The 21,934-nt window shown below is 42.4% G+C and overlaps 3 protein-coding genes and 2 gene segments (V, D, J or C); all 5 read right to left on the reverse strand.

Moving 5' to 3' along the window:
• Positions 1 to 485: 485 nt before the first annotated feature.
• Positions 486 to 3,357, reverse strand: rpl36a (ribosomal protein L36A). Its single transcript, XM_062988310.1, has 5 exons — positions 3,255 to 3,357; positions 1,665 to 1,770; positions 1,238 to 1,305; positions 981 to 1,103; positions 486 to 566 (listed from the first exon to the last, which is right to left on the reverse strand). Exons 1-5 carry the CDS (start codon positions 3,255 to 3,257, stop codon positions 546 to 548), a joined length of 321 nt encoding a protein of 106 aa, XP_062844380.1. The 5' UTR covers positions 3,258 to 3,357; the 3' UTR covers positions 486 to 545.
• A 2,287-nt stretch (positions 3,358 to 5,644) lies between these two features.
• On the reverse strand, positions 5,645 to 13,870 carry LOC134303164 (immunoglobulin lambda-1 light chain-like). Of its 2 annotated transcripts, XM_062988481.1 has the most exons (6): positions 13,831 to 13,870; positions 13,596 to 13,737; positions 11,309 to 11,436; positions 10,882 to 11,215; positions 7,682 to 7,722; positions 5,645 to 6,140 (listed from the first exon to the last, which is right to left on the reverse strand). In XM_062988481.1, the coding sequence occupies exons 1-6, from the start codon at positions 13,868 to 13,870 to the stop codon at positions 5,809 to 5,811; spliced, it is 1,017 nt and encodes a 338-aa protein (XP_062844551.1). In that variant the 3' UTR covers positions 5,645 to 5,808. The 2 variants fall into 2 exon arrangements, 1 of the variants encoding a protein (XP_062844551.1); XR_010007626.1 differs by lacking the exons at positions 10,882 to 11,215; positions 11,309 to 11,436; positions 13,596 to 13,737; positions 13,831 to 13,870 and adding an exon at positions 8,430 to 8,526 and having other exon boundaries at positions 6,053 to 6,140; positions 7,682 to 8,337.
• Positions 13,871 to 15,086: 1,216 nt separating this feature from the next.
• Positions 15,087 to 15,585, reverse strand: LOC134303676 (immunoglobulin kappa variable 1D-33-like). The segment is given in 2 exon segments: positions 15,087 to 15,427; positions 15,537 to 15,585. Coding segments are annotated over 2 exon segments (381 nt in total).
• Positions 15,586 to 18,107: 2,522 nt separating this feature from the next.
• On the reverse strand, positions 18,108 to 21,006 carry LOC134303677 (uncharacterized). The gene is made up of 5 exons (XM_062989154.1): positions 20,939 to 21,006; positions 20,203 to 20,331; positions 20,010 to 20,137; positions 18,539 to 18,685; positions 18,108 to 18,445 (listed from the first exon to the last, which is right to left on the reverse strand). Exons 1-5 carry the CDS (start codon positions 21,004 to 21,006, stop codon positions 18,108 to 18,110), a joined length of 810 nt encoding a protein of 269 aa, XP_062845224.1.
• A 121-nt stretch (positions 21,007 to 21,127) lies between these two features.
• On the reverse strand, positions 21,128 to 21,689 carry LOC134303679 (immunoglobulin lambda variable 1-51-like). The segment is given in 2 exon segments: positions 21,128 to 21,468; positions 21,578 to 21,689. Coding segments are annotated over 2 exon segments (453 nt in total).
• Positions 21,690 to 21,934: the final 245 nt, after the last annotated feature.

A 21,934-nucleotide genomic window follows, 5' to 3' on the forward strand; every position in this document is an offset into this window, starting at 1 on the left:
GAACTCTTAATTTTAACACAGCAAGCATTGACGAGGGCTGCGTCCCAAATCACACTATACTACACTTGGAAACCTTGGAGAGGCTTTTAAATTTAACAAAATACAGAGCCACACAAGTCAGGTTTCCACAAGGACTCGAGTCAGCCGACCGATTACTAACCTAATAAAATAAGAGACTCAAATACAAGCAGATCCTGCAGTTTACAAACGCATTAGGCCAAAAGTATGTGGACACCTAAGGTTAAGGCTGTGTGCGGGCAACTAAATTTACACCAAGTCCTGGACTTCAATTGATTTAATACACCTGTTAGGAATGGGTGTGGCAGAAACACCTTTTAGAGCGTGTAGTACATACAGAAACAGCCAGTAAATACGTCAGTAAGTACTGACACTCCCGAAATATTTTATACAGGGTACATGTGTGGACAAAAATCACTATTAATATATCTTTACACAGTTGTGAATGCTGAATAAATGCACAAGGCTTGTTTTTTTTTGTAGTCATTTTATTGACGGATGGAAAACCACGAATTCCACGGCCCAGTTTAGAACTGGATGACCTGGCCCTGTAACACAGAGAAAATCATCATTAGTTTAATATCAGAATAAATCATATGAAGTCAAAGCAAATACACGAAATAATTACTGGTACACTCTGTTCGATCCACACTTCATAATCAGCATTAAATAGAAAACTGACAGGTTAGGCAGTTTGGGATGACGGCTGATGTTGAAGCGTCATTTTCCTACACACTAATGATCAGTGCACTGCTCTTATTAAGCAATGCAGTAATGGCATCAATCTCTTTACAATAAACACCAAGAACCGCAACTATAACATCACTTCGATAAAGTTTAACTTGTTTTAGCGGTGGCATCAATCACACAGCAGCAGTAATGAAGTATACAAAACTGCAACAGCACATAAAACCAACAAGACTTGATGTACTGGATTAGACGGGTTCTAGAACCAACGTTACCTTTCTCTTCTTGTCTCCTCCCAGCTCGAAGTGCTTGCACCTCTTAATGGCCAGCATTCTCTTAGAGCGGCAGTTGGGCTCCACACACTCCAGCCTCAGCACGATCTTCTTTGTGGTTTTAGCCTAAATATAACAAGAATTAAAAATGCTTATTTGTATATATGTTTCTGTACTGAGTCGTAACTGATCGTACAGGAACTTCAGCTACTGCACAAAGGAATTTTACAGGAAACTTTAACAGTTTGCCCTCATCTTACCTTCTTTCTGAAGATAGGCTTCGTCTGTCCACCGTAACCGCTCTGCTTTCTGTCGTAACGCCTCTTACCTGAAAACAAAAGAGAAGAATTCATCAATAAGCCATGTATATACGATCGTATCATAACCAAATGCTACACGAACACCATGCTACTCTGACGTGCACGACTACTGTCCAGGGGCTGGACATCTGGCTTTATGTTAGTGGGTGCGCCGTGCTATTAGATGACGTGTGACAGCACTGGTCAAGCCTATTTCTTCGAGACTAAATCTCAACTGACATGTGTGCATCTAAAAACAAAGAAATTGGTTTGGGTGCAAACAGAACAAATATTCTGTTGTAACTTGAGTGCTGTTGGCAGGCAGGCGGACAGGAATCCATCGTGCCCTTATTTATTCCACAAACTATAAACATTAAAATGACTTTACCCTGGGCGTAGAGCGAATCCTTGCCCTTCTTGTACTGGGTGACTTTATGAGGCTGGTGTTTCTTGCATTTCTTGCAGTAGGTCCTGCGGGTCTTCGGTACGTTCACCTGGTGCGAAAACAAGAATCCGAAGTAAGTGATCAGTCCGTCAGTGTTAATGAGTCCAACATTTAGCTGATTATTACTGAACCACACAAACAGGACGATTTAAAACTGATGGGAAGCTACAGTGAATTGTAGGTAGAGGTAAATTATCACATTCTCGTTAGCACACCTGATTTATCACGTTATCTAAACACCCAAACTGACTTCTGTCTCTTTGAAAATAGGAATCGGGTATTTCAGAGCGCTCCAGTTATCCAGGAATACATTCACACTACATGATCAGGTAATCATCTTCCTCCTCGGCCTTTGTCCCGTTCGGTTGCGGGGTCGGCTCTCGGCGGATCATGAGCCGCATCGATTTGGGACAATTTTTACGCCGGATGCCCTTCCTGACACGACCCTCCCTATTTATCCGGGCTTGGAACCCCACACTACAATGCACTGGTTTGTGCATCTAGTGGCTAGGTATCTATAGGACAATTCAGTGTTACCAGTTAGCCTGGTGGCATGTTTTTGGACTGTGGGAGGAAACCGGAGCACACGGAGAAAACCCACGCAGACACGGGGAGAACATGCAAATTCCACACAGAAAGGACCTGGACTGGATCGAACCCAGGACCTTCTTGCTGTGTGCCACCACCTACATGATCAGGTAATAATTTGACTTATTAAAAGGAGCATAATCTGATTTATTCAGGCATGTAAACACAAGTGAACTGTATTAACCAGAATGTGAATGAACAGTTGATTCAGATCCAGAGCTGGCAAGATGAAACCTGATGGGAAAACATGGTTCCCAGTTTGATTAGTTTAGTTTCACCCAATTCGATACTTATAAGGACATATTTAAACACCATTAAGTTTAAATTATCCCACATTTGGATGACAAATGTAAATCGTTAAAGAAAACCTCATACAAAATGAATATTTAGGTATTTTTTTTTAAGTGCTGGAATCCCTAACGTGTTTAATTTCGACTTTATAGCTACAATTCAGCACTATAAACCCCAGAATGAGCATGTCTGCTGGGACAAAACAATGTAGAAATAATCTGAACGTCAAATGTGTGTAGATTGCAAGAAAGGTCATATTAACTCTTCTGATTCTGAACAGTTAGCATTAGCTACTAGCTAACAGGCTATTGTTTATTAGCAACTTTATTAATGAAATAGTATAAGTCACATTATAAATATATACAAATTCACTACAAGTAAATGCGTGTATAATTATTTTACTCATAAAAACGCCAGCTATAGTTTCATCGGACATATTTCTTCTGTCTCCGGCTCAGTTCTAACAGTGACACCGAGCCTCCATTATAAATCACATTTTACATCTAATTCCACCGAAAACAAAACTAATAAAGCGCCAATCGTGACCACGAACCTTCCTGCGTTCATATTATTATAACAGATAATTGTTTCGTTACTTATATAAACAGGATTACATCGGATTTTAGGTAAAATAGTTTCTAAGACGGTACATACCATGGCTGCCCTCGTAACGCAGGAGGAAAGAGGAAGCAGAGGAGGCGCGTGCGGGTTTATCTCCGGGTCGCGCGCACAGTAAAGACGTTGTTAAATGGCGCCATCTGGTGACGCGCGCGCGCATTTCAGCCTCAGCATCGTGAACGTTCGACACAAACACTCCGACAACACGAATAAAACGCTTTAATTTACATTCTCTTCTCTGTTTAATACAGAGTTTTTATTAAGAATCACACAATCAGCGTAACAGCTCAAATAAATGTTGAATCTTTAAAAAAAAATACATCAATTTTTACCTCAGAATTTCTCATTTTCTGGCGCTACTGATAGCGACTTAGCACATTTGTCACAGTGACCATGTCAGATCAGATTTCTTTCTTTCTGATGTTTTCCACTGAAAGACTCTGAGAAGGCTGATTTGATTATCTCATCAAAGTTAATACAGTTTCAGTTTTTTCACAGAATACCCAGCAAACAGAGGTCTGGAGATCTTGGCTCTGGAGAACATGACTCTGGAGATCAGGGTTCTGGAGATCAGGGCTCTGGAGATCATGGCTCCAGAGATCAGGGCTCTGGAGAAAATGACTCTGGAGATCAGGGCTCTGGAGATCAGGGCTTTAAAGATCATGGCTCTGGAGAACATGACTCTGGAGATCAGGATTCTGGAGATCATGGTCTTGGAGATCAGGGCTCTGGAGGTCAGGGCTTTAAAGATCAGGGCTCTGGAGAACATGACTCTGGAGATCAGGGCTCTGGAGACCATGGCCTTGGAGATCATGGCTTTGGAGATCATGGCTTTGGAGAACATGACTCTGGAGATCAGGGTTCTGGAGATCAGGGCTCTGGAGATAATGGCTCTAGAGATCAGGACTCTACAGATCAGGGTTCTGGAGATAAGAGCTCTGGAGATCATGGCTCTGGAGATCAGGGTTCTGGAGATCAGGGCTTAGGAGATCATGGCTTTGGAGATCATGGCTCTGGAGAGCAGGGCTTTAAAGATCAGGGCTCTGGAGATCATGGCTTTAGAGATCAGGGTTCTGGAGATCATGGCTCTGGAGAGCAGGGCTTTAAAGATCAGGGCTCTGGAGATCATGGCTTTAGAGATCAGGGTTCTGGATATCATGGCTCTGGAGATCAGGGTTCTGGATATCATGGCTCTGGAAATCATGGCTCTAAATATCATGGTTCTGGAGATCAAGACTCTGGAGATCAGGGCTCTGGAGATACTGGAATCCCTCCACACCAAACTTGTCTTTATGGTCCTCGCTTTGTGCAGCACAGGGCCTTCCCTAAATTGTTGCCACATTATTTCATATAATATAATAATATTTTACAACTGTTGGCAGTGGATGTGTCTGATATGCTTTCACTTATTTATAAGGAACGTCCATACATTTATTATCGTAGTGACAGATTCAATACAACCCAGAAATAACCATTTTATACTTTTTTATTTAAATAACAACAGAAAGACTCCAAGCTGGTTAGAATAAAGGGTTCACTGTTTGATTTTATTATTTGTTACTAAGTTGGATTTTATTTATTAATATAGATTTTGTTCATTCTCGTTTCTGAAAGGAAGTGAAAAAAGCTTCTCATTTACATGAAGCTAAAATTACAGAGAGGATCAGCAGGTGCTTCCTGACTGTGTTTCTTCATCCATGATGGACGACGTGTCAGCATGAGCACTGAACCATCAGTAGAAAATTGGCGGCACTATTTTATTTTTATCTGTATGACAATTTCTAATAATATCAGGCCGTTGGTGCTGGATATGTAAAAAATAAACTAAATATAAAATAAAGTAAACTACATTTCTGGGACGTATTTATGGACAGAAATAAAGAATTTGAAACATGAAACTTTGATTTACATTCATTTATAGTATCAAAATATGAATGTGGTATATTTTTGTATATCTACAGTATTATTAATATCATTGCTCATGATTTTTGATGATGTTATTACATCATTATTACTTGTTATTACATCATTATTACATGTGTTTCAGTGTTGCGATGATGTATATGGAGTTTATGTATGAATGGGGGTTTATACGTGTGTGTTATAATTATATGAATATTACTACTGGGAGTATGTACTATAATATAATTGTTATATATAATACGGTAGGCATTTTAAAGCTCATGGGAAATGTGAGTCTGTGCTCTTGTAGACCATTTTTCTGTCTTTTAGATTGTGTTTTAGATTCCACTTTTTATTATTGTGGAATTTCATTTTTTAACCGTGAATGAATTCTGTATAAATTCTCTATAAATTCTGTCTAAACCATCACCAGCTCTTTTCCACAAACCTGAATCCACGTCCAGCTTTTGTACCCTAAGAACCTTAAGCGTGGAAGATGATAAAGAACTCACAGAGACACCGAGTCTAGGTTAGATCTGCACTTTATTCACATTCACCAGTTCTGCTTCCATGCAGGAGCTGATCTGGTTCTGCATAATAAAATCTACTACACATGTCTCACTACACATTCATCTACAAGATCTCTGAGCTCCATCAGAGAAGGAAAAGCTGTAAAAGGATCAGGTGATCAGGTTCTAGTGCCGCATTCGGACCTCTTCAGCTTCACTGACGCAGGTTGTGTTCCAGCAGACACTTCACAGATGAAGGTTCTGTCCTGGTTCTTCCACTCTGAGCTGTCCACGCTCAGATAGCTGCTCAGGCTGAATTTCTTATCGGGTTGCTGCACTGCGGATCCAGTCGTGACTCCGCTGGTGACCGCGCTCCCGTCCACCAACCAGCGCACGTTAGCAAAACCTCTAGACATGTGCTGAGACACACACACTAGAGTGGCTTTGCTGGACTTCAGCTCTTCATCGGACGGAGGGAAAAGCGTCACGACAGGAGGCGGCTGAGCGGCGTCTGATTACAGAGACAGATTAAAGGACAGATGAAGGAATTGATCAGATCAGAACAGCAGAAAAACACAATCAGTTTTTATACTAAACCATCTGAGAGAGAAAAAGTCACCAGAAGCTAAAATAAACCAAACAGAATCTGGACGAACGACGTGTTTCAGTTCAACAGTGAATATTAGTGAAGGAAACCATGAAGCAGGAAGATCTCGTACTTGTAAACTGTTCTAGTGCCGTATTTCAGATTGTATTTCTCCAGTGCAGCAGCTCTGAAGAAGGTTCAAGCTCTGACACATTGGAGAATTAAATCCCCACAAACATCGTTTGCTCCAAAATAAACCAAGCTGATCTAAATATGCTTCATTAATACAGAACGTTTACTGAAAATCTTCAAATCAGCTTCAATAAGCTGCAACATCCTGATTTAACCCAAAACCTCTGATTAAAACTGATAGAAAGAGCAGTTCTGTAGCTACAAGAAACCAATAGATGTAATAATTTTTCATTTATAGCTTTAAAGTGACAGAAATTCATTTATAAACAGAATCATCAGTTTTACCAGACAGAAAATATCCAGTGCCATGACCATCCTTTATAAAAGAGAAAATATATAAAATGTAGTAACTACTAAACACACGTTTTCAAGCTTTTTAACACTCAAATACATTTTTACAACATTTCTGTAAGCCTCGTAGACCTCATCACTGCACCACTAATGTAAAATAGTACCCACCGTTACTACTTTTCTTCAAAAACATGACAGAATGAATGTAAGCGTAAATAAAAAAAATTAATTTATATATTTAAGAATTTAGGAATCGTTTTAAAGCTACCTAATTTAACATTGTGTCCAAATATTAAAGGTTTCAAACTTGAACTCTTTTATTTAGAATTTTATTCAGAATTAAATGAGACGGTTTAATTTTTTAATTAAATCTGATATAGACTCATAGATGTGTTTAATTATTCTAACAATAAAATTATAAATCCTGAAATTAGACACAAAATCAAAAACGTGCGTTTCTAGCTCGGCTGTGTTTCATTCCGTTCTACGTGTTGGTCGCTGTTCTTGTTCAGAAAATATTGGACAGGATAATTTCTCAGCATATTGATAACTGTTGGATTTCTTTTCGGTATCAAAGCAGAAAAGGAGCTGAAATGATTTTTTAATCTCAGATAAGAAACCGGATCTGAATAGCAGGAGTATAGCCCAGCTCAAACGTTCACTTCATCGTCTAAAGGCTGGATTAAGATTTTGTTAAAAAATATAAAATTGCAGAAGAAATAAAATTATTTTACCAACTTCTGCTACAGAACTGCTGCTCAGAATCTCATAAATCAACCTTAAAAAATGTATTCTAATAAATATTGTTAATAAAAGTTGATTCTCCTGCAGCGTCTCGTCTTAAACCTACGAGATTAAACAGAAATGTTCTACAAACAGAAATAGTTTTTACACAACGAGTTTTTTTCAGTAAACAGTCGAATCATTGGTGCTAGAAGACGTGAATTTAAAGTGTAGAAAAAGAGAGGAGAAGCATCACTTACCTTCCACTATCAGCTTTGATCCTTGGCCGAATACCACAGTGCTTCATCTGGTATCATCACCCGTACAAAAACCTCCTCGCTCTGAGACGTGAGAGCAGAGGAAGTGAAACATCCTCCAAATCTCAGCTCTCACTTCTACTGTCTCCAGTCAGCGGCGTCTCCTCTAAGAACCCATTCTGGTCTGAGAGAATCGTGTCCACGTGTCTCTCTCCTGCTCTCTTCTCTTAACACTTCCTGTGGGATGAGGACAAGTTTCCTCTTTGCTTCCAGTGGTTTGATCTTTAGCTTCTTGTTGTTTGTGTTGGTAAGGAGGTTTTTGTCATGATCTCAATCATTGTGATACAATCTCATTAGCAGAGCTGTCCCATGTGCTACAGTAATACACTGCAGAGTCTCCGACCTCCACGTTATTGATTATTAGAGCGTAATCAGAGTGGGATGATTGTTTGGGTGCAAATTTGGGAGCCGAGAAACCAGATCTATAACTAGGAGAGACCAAGCTATGATAATTGCTTGACACAAACTGAGGAACTCATCCTGGAACCTGCTTGTACCATTGAGCATCATTACTAAGGTTACAGTGCATGGTGACGTTTTCTCCTTTCTTCACTGTGAGAACAGGAGGCTTCTGGTCACCACAGTCACAGCGGTGACACCTGAAAAGTAAAAGCATGTCGGTGTGGCGAGGGTTCACGTTTACACAAGATGGATGTGAGAGGTGAGCGAGTGCAGTGCTGTGAGAGCTTACATGAGAGTGAGGAGAGAGCAGAGAGCCGGCAGCATCTCGGAGGCGGCTGATGGGACTCTGGTGCTGAGAGAAGAGACGAGGAGCTCGAGGAGCAGATGAAGGAGGAGAGGCGGAGGGGACGAGCTATAAGAGAGTCGGGAGGAGGAGGAGGAGACGCTTGACTGGCCACGCCTGAGCTCTCGTCTCTCTGAGCTTCTTTACTGTTCGTGGAAAATTTCTGCTGCTGGTTCAGAACTGTTAAGTGGTTCCACCACGGTACCATTAGAACTTCAGTTCATATTTGTTCTGCTGCTTTAACTCAGTACGTCTGAGCAAAGCTAACAGTTTGTTTAATGAGATCTTGTTCTGGCTTTGATGATTGGTGGACAGTAAGAAGTGACGAGGAAATCAAACTTTTTAAAGCACTGAGGGGTTTTTAACCAATATTTTAACCTGTTGTGTTGATTAAATGTTCAGTATCTCATCAGTTAAAGTACTAGACCTGTAATCAGAAGGTTGTTGGTTCAAGCCCTTAAATAAAGGCATCTGCTAAATGATCCTGTTGGTTAAACCTAATCTAACAGCTTCAAGTTCCACCAATAATTCCATGTTTACTCTCTATAAATACAGTTTTAGTCATGTGATTATTTCCAGATGCAGAATAACAGTATTTGACTGGGAGCACTGGTGGCACAGCTGTAAAATACACTAGCGCACTGCTGCTGAGATCTGCTGATCTTATATACAGTTCTAACAGCTTCTGGATTTTGTAGCAGGATTTTGGAGTGTGTCTGAGGGACTGTATGTCCTTTCTGTTGTCCTTCATTAAACTGGTGGCCCAAAATTAGAAGCATATCATTCTAATTTAGGTCAATAATGGAGGAGTTTGAATCTACTGGTGATGTTAAGAACTCACTGGAAGTGGACGTTTGTCTTTATTGACCACACACACAGACAGGAGGACGGTTCAAGTGGCCAAAGACTCTTTAGTGGTGGTGAAATTTTGCTTCATTTACGCTGATTTTTATTTAACCCTCCAGTGGTTTGGTCTTCAGCTTCTTGTTGTTTGTGTTGGTGTGTGAAAGCAGAAGTGAGAGTGGTGAGCAGTGAGGAGGTTTTTGTCATGATCTCAATCACTGTGATACCCACTAATTAACAGAGCTGTCCCATGTGCTACAGTAATACACTGCAGAATCTCCGACCTCCACGTTATTGATTATTAGAGTGTAATCAGACTTGGACGAGTGTGTGGATGTGAATTTAGGAGCCGAGAAACCAGAACCATAACTAGGAGAGCTCCAGCCATGATAATGTCTTATCACGTGCTGAGGAGCTTCTCCTGGAACCTGCTTGTACCATCGTGCACTACTGTCAGTAACAGTTCCCAGGTTACAGTACATGGTGATCTTTTCTCCTTTCTTCACCGTGAGAACAGGAGGCTTCTGGGTCACCACGGTCACACCACTGACACCTGAAAAATAAAAGCAGCGTGGGTGTGGCGAGGGTTCACGTTTACACGAGATGGATGTGAGAGGTGAGCGAGTGCAGCGCTGTGAGAGCTTACATGAGAGAGCGGCGAGGAGAGAGCAGAGAGCCGGCAGCATCTCGGAGGCGTCTGATGGGACTCTGGTGCTGAGAGAAGAGACGAGGAGCTCGAGGAGCAGATGAAGGAGGAGAGGCGGCGGGGACGAGCTATAAGGGAGTCGGGAGGAGGAGGAGGGAGGAGGAGATGCTCGACTGAGTGAAAGTAAGTGAACCCGCCCTCGAGAGCGTGTTTACATGCAACATTTTCTCGATTTCTTTTTATTTGCTGGATTTAACATTTATAAAAAAACACTGAAGCTAATAAACAGTGCAGAAGTTTAATCACAGTACAGGATTTATCCAGACGTCCAGACTTCAGCATAATATCGTATATCTAACATTTATACAACTGTATATAATAAATAAAGAAACAGCAAGAATAAAACATGTGCTACCCATACATGATGCTGAGAAACCAGTACGTGCTTCCATCACCTCTAGACTGGACGTTTGCAGCGTGTCGCTATCTGACTGTCCAGCACGTTCTTTATTTTCAAGCTTGACATCAGCGGTCTGATTCAGTTTGGATTTATGACTTCCTGCTTATGACTGTAAGGTTAAGTTGTTTAAGGGCCTTTTTTGGAAAGTTCCTTTAGGAGACCAGGACAGTCGTCAATCACGCTGGAAATAAAAGCCTGGACGAGTTTCTCCAGGTCTGGTTTAGTCAGGAAATCTCTGATCTTGTTGATGTTCTTAAGGTGATGAAATGCTGATTTAGTAACATGACTACTAAAACTGAGATCTGAGTCCACAAGCACGCCAAGTTACGAGCTCGTTCTTTTGGTCCGAGGGCTCTCAGATCCAGATGTGAAGCTTTTAGTTGTTTGTAAGTGAAAGCAGAAGTGAGAGTGGTGAGCAGTGAGGAGGTTTTTGTCATGATCTCAATCACTGTGATACCTCCTCATTAGCAGAGCTATCATATGTGTGACAGTAATACACTGCAGAATCTCCGACCTCCACGTTACTGATTATTAGAGTGTAATCAGACTGGGACGAGTGTGTGGATGTGAATTTAGGAGCCGAGAAACCAGATCCATACCTAGGAGAGCTCCATTCATGATAATTTCTTAACACAAACTGAGGAGCTTCTCCTGGAACCTGCTTGTACCATCGTGCAGCACTACCAGTAACAGTTCCCAGGTTACAGTGCATGGTGATCTTTTCTCCTCCCTTCACTGTGAGAACAGGAGGCTTCTGGGTCACCACGATCACACCGCTAACACCTGAAAAATAAAAGCAGTGTGGGTGTGGCGAGGGTTCACGTTTACACGAGATGGATGTGAGAGGTGAGCGAGTGCAGCGCTGTGAGAGCTTACATGAGAGAGCGGCGAGGAGAGAACAGAGAGCCGGCAGCATCTCGGAGGCGTCTGATGGGACTCTGGTGCTGAGAGAAGAGACGAGGAGCTCGAGGAGCAGATGAAGGAGGAGAGGCGGTGGGGACGAGCTATAAGGGAGTCGGGAGGAGGAGGAGACGCTTGACTGGCCACGCCTGAGCTCTCGTCTCTCTGAGCTTCTTTACTGTTCGTGGAAAATTTCTGCTGCTGGTTCAGAACCGTTAAGTGGTTCCACCACGGTACCATTAGAACTTCAGTTCATATTTGTTCTGCTGCTTTAACACAGTACGTCTGAGCAAAGCTAACAGTTTGTTTAATGAGATCTTGTTCTGGCTTTGATGATTGGTGGACAGTAAAAAGTGACGAGGAAATCAAACTTTTTAAAGCACTGAGGGGTTTTTAACCAATATTTTAACCTGTTGTGATGACTAAATGTAGCATTGCTTAAACACACTGATCTTATATACAGTTCTAACAGCTTCTGGATTTTGTAGCAGGATTTTGGAGTGTGTCTGAGGGACTGTATGTTCTTTCTGTTGTCTTTTATGAAACTGGTGCCCCAAAGTTGAAAGCATATCATTCCACTTTCAGGTCAATAATGGAGGAGTTTGAATCTAATGGTGATGTTAAGAACTCACTGGAAGTGGACGTTTGTCTTTATTGACCACACACACAGACAGGAGGACGGTTCAAGTGGCCAAAGACTCTTTACATTTGTCAGTTCTCAGAATTAGAAAGTCAACAGAACTACAATTAGATGCTTCCATAAACAGAAGATGTTTGGGAAAGATCACGCTGGATCTCAGTGGTAATAAAATTCTGCTTCATCTACGCTGATTTATATTTAACCCTCCAGTGGTTTGGTCTTCAGCTTCTTGTTGTATGTGTTGGTGTGTGAAAGCAGAAGTGAGAGTGGTGAGCAGTGAGGAGGTTTTTGTCATGATCTCAATCACTGTGATACGTGCTCATTAGCAGAGCTGTCCCATGTGCTACAGTAATACACTGCAGAATCTCCGACCTCCACGTTACTGATTATTAACTGGTAATCAATTTTTGAAGAAGCTTTAGATGTGAAGCGTGAGGATGAAAAATGATCTCCATATTTATCAGGAGCGCTGTGAGAATGATAAAATCTCAACACAAACTGTGGAGTTTCAGATGGAATCTGTTTGTACCAGGAGACGTAGTTGCCTTCGTCTTTTTCGATGTTACACTCCAGAGTGACGCTTTTCCCCTTTTGTTCTGTTAGAACCGAGGGTTTCTGTGTCAACGCTTTGTGGGAACTGACCACTGGAAGACAGAAGGACATCAGACGATGGTTATGAGCATCAGCGTCATTTTAAACAGAAGGATGAGAAATAATAAAGAAGATGAAGGAAAGCAGGAGCAGATCTCTTACGTGTCAGGACGGCGAGGAGAGCGCAGACGCTCGGCAGCATGTTGGCAGAACGAAGGACAGAGCGAAGAACCGAGTGGAACCTGATGAGCCCAAAGAGTGGAGGAACCTTCATAAAGGATCGGGGGAGGAACCTGGATCTGCCGTCAGCCAATCAGACGACAACAACTGAAAAAGGTGAGATGTAAAAAACCTTAAATTAAATATACACTAAATTATACATTATATGACCAAAACTATGTGGACATTTGACCGTGAGCTTGTTGGAGGTGCAGTTGCCTAAACACACTGATCTTATATACAGTTCTAACAGCTTCTGGATTTTGTAGCAGGATTTTGGAGTGTGTCTGAGGGACTGTATGTCCTTTCTGTTGTCCTTTATTTAACTGGTGCTCCAAAGTTGGAAGCATATCATTCCACTTTCAGGTCAATAATGGAGGAGTTTGAATCTAATGGTGATGTTAAGAACTCGCCTGGAAGTGGACGTTTGTATTTATTGACCACACACACAGACAGGAGGACGGTTCGACTCAGTAGCGGTGGTGGAATTCTGCTTTATTTATGCTGATTTTTGTTTAACCCTCCAGTGGTTTGATCTTTAGCTTTTAGTTGTTTGTGTTGGTGTGTGAAAGCAGAAGTGAGAGTGGTGAGCAGTGAGGAGGTTTTTGTCATGATCTTAATCACTGTGATACGTGCTCATTAGCAGAGCTGTCCCTTGTAGTACAGTAATACACTGCAGAGTCACTGACCTCCACGTTATTGATTATTAGAGTGTAATCAGACTGGGACGAGTGTGTGGATGTGAATTTAGGAGCAGAGAAACCAGATCTATACTTAGGAGAGCTCCAGCCATGATAATTATTTAACATAAACTGAGGAGCTTCTCCTGAAACCTGCTTGTACCATCGAGCATCATTAGTAACAGTTCCCAGGTTACAGTGAATGGTGACGTTTTCTCCTTTCCTCAGCGTGAGAACAGGAGGATTCTGGGTCACCATGATCACACCGCTGACACCTGAAAAATAAAAGCAGCGTGGGTTTGGCGAGGGTTCAGATTTACACGAGATGGATGTGAGAGGTGAGCGAGTGCAGCGCTGTGAGAGCTTACATGAGAGAGCGGCGAGGAGAGAGCAGAGAACCGGCAGCATCTCGGAGGCGGCTGATGGGACTCTGGTGCTGAGAGAAGAGACGAGGAGCTCGAGGAGCAGATGAAGGAGGAGAGGCGGTGGGGACGAGCTATAAGGGAGTCGGGAGGAGGAGGAGACGCTTGACTGGCCACGCCTGAGCTCTCGTCTCTCTGAGCTTCTTTACTGTTTGTGGAAAATTTCTGCTGCTGGTTCAGAACCGTTAAGTGGTTCCACCACGGTACCATTAGAACTTCGGTTCATATTTGTTCTGCTGCTTTAACTCAGTACGTCTGAGCAAAGCTAACAGTTTGTTTAATGAGATCTTGTTCTGGCTTTGATGATTGGTGGACAGTAAGAAGTGACGAGGAAATCAAACTTTTTAAAGCACTGAGGGGTTTTTAACCAATATTTTAACCTGTTGTGTTGATTAAATGTTCAGTATCTCAGCAGTTAAAGTACTAGACCTGTAATCAGAGGGTTGTTGGTTCAAGCCTTTAAAGAAAGGCATCTAAATTCTCCTGTTGGTTAAACCTAATCTAGCAGCTTCAAGTTCCTCTAATAATTCCATGTTTACTCTCTATAAATACAGTTTTAGTAATGTGATTATTTCCAGATGCAGAATAACAGTATCTGACTGGGTGCACTGGTGGCACAGCTGTAAAATACACTAGCACACTGCTGCTGAGATCTGCAATTCAGTTGTAAAACTATCTGCATTAATATAGCGTTGCCTAAACACACTGATCTTATATACAGTTCTAACAGCTTCTGGATTTTGTAGCAGGATTTTGGATTGTTTCTGAGGGACTGTATGTTCTTTCTGTTGTCCTTTATTAAACTGGTGGCCCAAAGTCGGAAGCATATCATTCCACTTTCAGGTCAATAATGGAGGAGTTTGAATCTACTGGTGACGTTAAGAACTCATCTGGAAGTGGACGTTTGTCTTTATTGACCACACACACAGACAGGAGGACGATTCGAGTGGCCAAAGACTCTTTACATTTGTCAGGTCTCAGGATTAGAAAGTCACCAGAACTACAATTAGATGCTTGCATAAACAGAAGATGTTTGGGAAAGATCACGCTGGATCTCAGTGGTGGTGAAATTCTGCTTCATTTACGCTGATTTTTATTTAACCCTCCAGTGGTTTGGTCTTCAGCTTCTTGTTGTTTGTGTTGGTGTGTGAAAGCAGAAGTGAGAGTGGTGAGCAGTGAGGAGGTTTTTGTCATGATCTCAATCACTGTGATACGTGCTCATTAGCAGAGTTGTCCCACGTCTCACAGTAATACACTGCAGAGTCTCCGACCTCCACGTTACTGATTATTAACTGGTAATCAATTTTTGAAGAAGCTTTAGATGTGAAGCGTGTGGATGAAAAATTATCTCCATATTTATCAGGAGCGCTGAGAGAATGATGAAATCTCAACACAAACTGTGGAGCTTCAGATGGAATCTGTTTGTACCAGAGGATGTAGTAGCTTTCGTCTTTTTCAATGTTACACTCCAGAGTGACACTTTTCCCCTTTTGTTCTGTTAGAACCGAGGGTTTCTGTGTCACCGCTTTGTGGGAACTGACCACTGGAAGACAGAAGGACATCAGACGGAGGTTATTAGCATCAGCGTCATTTTAAACAGAAGGATGAGAAATAATAAAGAAGATGAAGGAAAGCAGGAGCAGATCTCTTACGTGTCAGGACGGCGAGGAGAGCGCAGACGCTCGGCAGCATGTTGGCAGAACGAGGGACAGAGCGAAGAACCGAGTGGAACCTGATGAGCCCAAAGAGTGGAGGAACCTTCATAAAGGATCGGGGGAGGAACCTGGATCTGCCGTCAGCCAATCAGACGACAAAAAGTGAAAAAGGTGTGGTGCTTGTAAAAAAACCTTAAATTAAATATACACTAAATTATACATTATATGACCAAAACTATGTGGACATTTGACCGTGAGCTTGTTGGACGTGCAGTTGCCTAAACACACTGATCTTATATACAGTTCTAACAGCTTCTGGATTTTGTAGCAGGATTTTGGAGTGTGTCTGAGGGACTGTATGTCCTTTCTGTTGTCCTTTATTAAACTGGTGCTCCAAAGTCGGAAGCATATCATTCCACTTTAGGTCAATAATGGAGGAGTTTGAATCTACTGGTGATGTTGAGAACTCACTGGAAGTGGACGTTTGTCTTTATTGACCACACACACAGACAGGAGGACGGTTAGAGTGGCCAAAGACTCAGTAGTGGTGGTGAAATTCTGCTTTATCTACGCTGATTTTTATTTAACCCTCCAGTGGTTTGATCTGTATCTCATTAGTTAAAGTACTAGACCTGTAATCAGAAGGTTGTTGGTTCAAGCGCTTAGATAAAGGCATCTGCTAAATGCTCCTGTTGGCCAAACCTAATCTGGTGACACAGCTGTAAAATACACTAGCACACTGCTGCTGAGATCTGAGTTTTTTAGGGTTCAAATATCACCGGTTCTATCGACTGGTCAGGCATCCGCATGGACATGATGGGCTAATGTCTGATGAGAGGATGGCCGAAACAGTCAAGCCACTTGCTGGGAGTGCGCTATTAGTGCCGATTCGAAGCCCGGATATAATTTTAAAGTAATAATAAAATATCAGTAATTGACTGATCAGCCTGTGAGCAGAATAATGAGATTTCTGACAGCGATTCTGCTTGAGGTCCCTGCATGAGTCTCTGTAAGAATCTGCTAGCTTGTGTTTAGGAACGTTTGGTGACTGCACATGTGTACGAGGGGACCGGTGCTAGTCTGCAGCCCTGCTTGGTTACTGTGTGGAGAAGGATCCAGATGATCCTCAGATCTGGGAACATTTTCATTCCACTGGTCAGATTTCGATTCGATTTCAATTTCAGGTTTCAATGATTTTTTGATGCTGTGACTGGATGGCTGGAATGTTTACTTCTTTATAAAGGAAATAAATTGTTTTTGGTGTTAAACAGTGTCCTATATCGTTACGTGATGTGGTGACATGGTCTCTTAGGGATCATATGATCGAGTGCTGGTGGCTCCTCTTTACCTCAAAGCTCCTGAAGCTTCTTGGTGTTTGTGTTGGTGTGTGTAAGCAGAAGTGAGAGTGGTGAGCAGTGAGGAGGTTTTTGTCATGATCTCAATCACTGTGATACGTGCTCATTAGCAGAGTCGTCCCATGTGCTACAGTAATACACTGCAGAGTCACTGACTTCCACGTTATTGATTATTAACTGGTAATCAATTTTTGAAGAAGCTTTAGATGTGAAGCGTGAGGATGAAAAATGATCTCCATATTTATCAGGAGCGCTGTGAGAATGATAGAATCTCAACACAAACTGTGGAGTTTCAGATGGAATCTGTTTGTACCAGAGGACGTAGTAGCTTTCCTCTTTTTCGATGTTACACTGACGCTTTTCCCCTTTTGTTCTGTTAGAACCGAGGGTTTCTGTGTCACCGCTTTGTGGGAACTGACCACTGGAAGACAGAAGGACATCAGACGGAGGTTATGAGCATCAGCGTCATTTTAAACAGAAGGATGAGAAATAATAAAGAAGATGAAGGAAAGCAGGAGCAGATCTCTTACGTGTCAGGACGGCGAGGAGAGCGCAGACGCTCGGCAGCATGTTGGCAGAACGAGGGACAGAGCGAAGAACCGAGTGGAACCTGATGAGCCCAAAGAGTGGAGGAACCTTCATAAAGGATCAGGGGAGGAACCTGGATCTACCATCAGCCAATCAGACGACAACGAGTGAAAAAGGTGTGGTGCTTGTAAAAAAAAACCTTAAATTAAATACACACAAAATTATACATGATATGAGCAAAACTATGTGGACATTTGACCGTGAGCTTGTTGGACGTGCAGTTGCCTAAACACACTGATCTTATATACAGTTCTAACAGCTTCTGGATTTTGTAGCAGGATTTTGGAATGTGTCTGAGGGACTGTATGTTCTTTCTGTTGTCCTTTATTAAACTGGTGCCCCAAAGTTGGAAGCATATCATTCCACTTTCAGGTCAATAATGGAGGAGTTTTAATCTACTGGTGATGTTAAGAACTCACTGGAAGTGGACGTTTGTCTTTATTGACCACACACACAGACAGGAGGACGGTTCGACTCAGTAGTGGTGGTGAAATTCTGCTTTATTTATGCTGATTTTTATTTAACCCTCCAGTGGTTTGGTCTTCAGATTCTTGTTGTTTGTGTTGGTGTGTGAAAGCAGAAGTGAGAGTGGTGAGCAGTGAGGAGGTTTTTGTCATGATCTCAATCACTGTGATACGTGCTCCTGAGCAGAGTTGTCCCATGTGTGACAGTAATACACAGCAGAGTCTCCGACCTCCACGTTATTGATTATCAGATTGTAATCAGACTTGGACGAGTGTGTGGATGTGAATTTAGGAGCTGAGAAACCAGATCCATACTCAGGAGAGCTCCAGCCATGATAATGTCTTAACACATACTGAAGAGCTTCTCCTGGAACCTGCTTGTACCATCGTGCAGCACTACCAGTAACAGTTCCCAGGTTACAGTACATGGTGACCTTTTCTCCTCCCTTCACCTGAAGAACAGGAGGCTTCTGGGTCACCACAGTCACACCACTGACACCTGAAAAATAAAAGCAGCGTGGGTGTGGTGAGGGTTCACGTTTACACGAGATGGATGTGAGAGGTGAGAGAGTGCAGCGCTGTGAGAGCTTACATGAGAGAGCGGTGAGGAGAGAGCAGAGAGCCGGCAGCATCTCGGAGGCGGCTGATGGGACTCTGGTGCTGAGAGAAGAGACGAGGAGCTCGAGGAGCAGATGGAGGAGGAGAGGTGGCGGGGACGAGCTATAAGGGAGTCGGGAGGAGGAGGAGGAGACGCTTGACTGGCCACGCCTGAGCTCTCGTCTCTCTGAGCTTCTTTACTGTTCGTGGAAAATTTCTGCTGCTGGTTCAGAACCATTAAGTGGTTCCACCACGGTACCATTAGAACTTTAGTTCATATTTGTTCTGCTGCTTTAACTCAGTACGTCTGAGCAAAGCTAACAGTTTGTTTAATGAGATCTTGTTCTGGCTTTGATGATTGGTGGACAGTAAGAAGTGACGAGGAAATCAAACTTTTTAAAGCACTGAGGGGTTTTTAGCCAATATTTTAACCTGTTGTGTTGATTAAATGTTCAGTATCTCATCAGTTAAAGTACTAGACGCTTAATCAGAAGGTTGTTGGTTCAAGCTCTTAGATAAAGACATCTGCTTAATGCTCTTGCTGGCCAAACCTAATCTAGAAGGTTTAAGTTCCTCTAATAATTACATGTTTACTCTCTATAAATACAGTTTTAGTCATGTGATTATTTCCAGATGCAGAATAACAGTATCTGACTGGGTGCACTGGTGGCACAGCTGTAAAATACACTAGCACACTGCTGCTGAGATCTGCAATTCAGTTGTAAAACTATCTGCATTAAAATAGCGTTGCCTAAACACACTGATCTTATATACAGTTCTAACAGCTTCTGGATTTTGTAGCAGGATTTTGGAGTGTGTCTGAGGGACTGTATGTTCTTTCTGTTTTCCTTTATTAAACTGGTGGCCCAAAGTCGGAAGCATATCATTCCACTTTCAGGTCAATAATGGAGGAGTTTTAATCTACTGGTGATGTTAAGAACTCATCTGGAAGTGGACGTTTGTCTTCATTGACCACACACACAGACAGGAGGACGGTTCGAGTGGCCAAAAACTCTTTACATTTGTCAGGTCTCAGGATTAGAAAGTCACCAGAACTACAATTAGATGCTTCCATAAACAGAAGATGTTTGGGAAAGATCACACTGGATCTCAGTTGTGGTGAAATTCTGCTTCATCTATGCTGATTTTTATTTAACCCTCTAGTGGTTTGGTCTTCAGCTTCTTGCTGTTTGTGTTGGTGTGTGAAAGCAGAAGTGAGAGTGGTGAGCAGTGAGGAGGTTTTTGTCATGATCTCAATCACTGTGATACCTCCTCTTTAGCAGAGTTGTCCCAAACTTTACAGTAATACACTGCAGAGTCTCCGACCTCCACGTTATTGATTATTAGAGTGTAATCAGACTTGGACGAGTGTGTGGGTGTGAATTTAGGAGCAGAGAAACCAGTTCCATACTGAGGAGAGCTCCAGGCATGATAATGTCTTAACACATACTGAAGAGCTTCTTCTCGAACCTGCTTGTACCATCGTGCAACACTACCAGTAACAGTTCCCAGGTTACAGTACATGGTGATCTTTTCTCCTCCCTTCACCGTGAGAACAGGAGGCTTCTGGGTCACCACAGTCAAGTTCGGTGTGGCAAGGGTTCACGTTTACACGAGATGGATGTGAGAGGTGAGCGAGTGCAGCGCTGTGAGAGCTTACATGAGAGAGCGGCGAGGAGAGAGCAGAGAGCCGGCAGCAACTCGGAGGCGTCTGATGGGACTCTGGTGCTGAGAGAAGAGACGAGGAGCTCGAGGAGCAGATGGAGGAGGAGAGGCGGCGGAGACGAGCTATAAGGGAGTCGGGAGGAGGAGATGCTCGACTGAGTGAAAGTAAGTGAACCCTCCCTCAGGAGCGCGTTTACATGCGACGTTTTCTCGATTTCTTTTTACTTGCTGGATTTAGTATTTATGAAAAAACACTAAAGTACAGGATTTAACCAGGGAAGCGTCCAGACTTCAGCATAATATCATATAACTAACATTTATACAACTGTATTTAATAAATAAAGAAACAGCAAGAATAAAACATGTGCCATCCATACATGATGCTAGGAAACCAGTACGTGCTTCCATCACCTCTAGACTGGACGTTTGCAGCGTGTCGCTATCTGACAGCACGTTCTTTATTTTCAAGCTTGACATCAGTGGGTCTGATTCAGTTTGGATTGATGACGTCCTGCTTATGACCCATAACAGAAAGGACTGTATGCCTTTCAGTGGTTGTTTATTAAACTGGTGCCCCAAAGTTGGAAGCATATCATTCCACTTTCAGGTCAATAATGAAGGAGTTTGAACCTACTGATGTTAAGAACTCGCCTGGAAGTGGAAGACGGTTTGAGTGGCCAAAGACTTAGATGCTTTCATAAACAGAAGATATTGGAAAAGGTCATCAGACAGAAGCATCAGCTGGCAAAGATCAACAAAGTCACCCTGGATCTCAGCAGTGGTGAAATTCTGCTTCATCTATGCTGATTTTTATTTAACCCTCCAGTGGTTTGGTCTTCAGCTTCTTGTTGTTTGTGTTGGTGTGTGAAAGCAGAAGTGAGAGTGGTGAGCAGTGAGGAGGTTTTTGTCATGATCTCAATCACTGTGATACGTGCTCTTTAGCAGAGTCGTCCCATGTGCTACAGTAATACACTGCAGAATCTCCGACCTCCACATTATTGATTATTAACTGATAATCAATTTTTGAAGAAGCTTTAGATGTGAAGCGTGAGGATGAAAAATTATCTCCATATTTATTAGGAGCGTCGTGAGAATGATAGAATCTCAACACAAACTGTGGAGTTTCAGATGGAATCTGTTTGTACCAGGAGACGTAGTTGCTTTCGTCTTTTTCGATGTTACACTCCAGAGTGACGCTTTTCCCCTTTTGTTCTGTTAGAACCGAGGGTTTCTGTGTCACCGCTTTGTGGGAACTGACCACTGGAAGACAGAAGGACATCAGACGGAGGTTATGAGCATGGGCGTCATTTTAAACAGAAGGATGAGAAATAATAAAGAAGATGAAGGAAAGCAGGAGCAGATCTCTTACGTGTCAGGACGGCGAGGAGAGCGCAGACGCTCGGCAGCATGTTGGCAGAACGAGGGACAGAGCGAAGAACCGAGTGGAACCTGATGAGACCAAAGAGTGGAGGAACCTTCATAAAGGATCAGGGGAGGAACCTGGATCTGTCATCAGCCAATCGGATGGCAACAAGTGAAAAAGGTGTGGTGCTTGTAAAAAAAAACCCTAAAATTAAATATACACTAAATTATACATTATATGACCAAAACTATGTGGACATTTGACCGTGAGCTTGTTGGACGTGCAGTTGCCTAAACACACTGATCTTATATACAGTTCTAACAGCTTCTGGATTTTGTAGCAGGATTTTGGAGTGTGTCTGAG

Source organism: Trichomycterus rosablanca, chromosome 26, assembly GCF_030014385.1.
Source record: "Trichomycterus rosablanca isolate fTriRos1 chromosome 26, fTriRos1.hap1, whole genome shotgun sequence".
Taxonomy (NCBI): domain Eukaryota; kingdom Metazoa; phylum Chordata; class Actinopteri; order Siluriformes; family Trichomycteridae; genus Trichomycterus; species Trichomycterus rosablanca.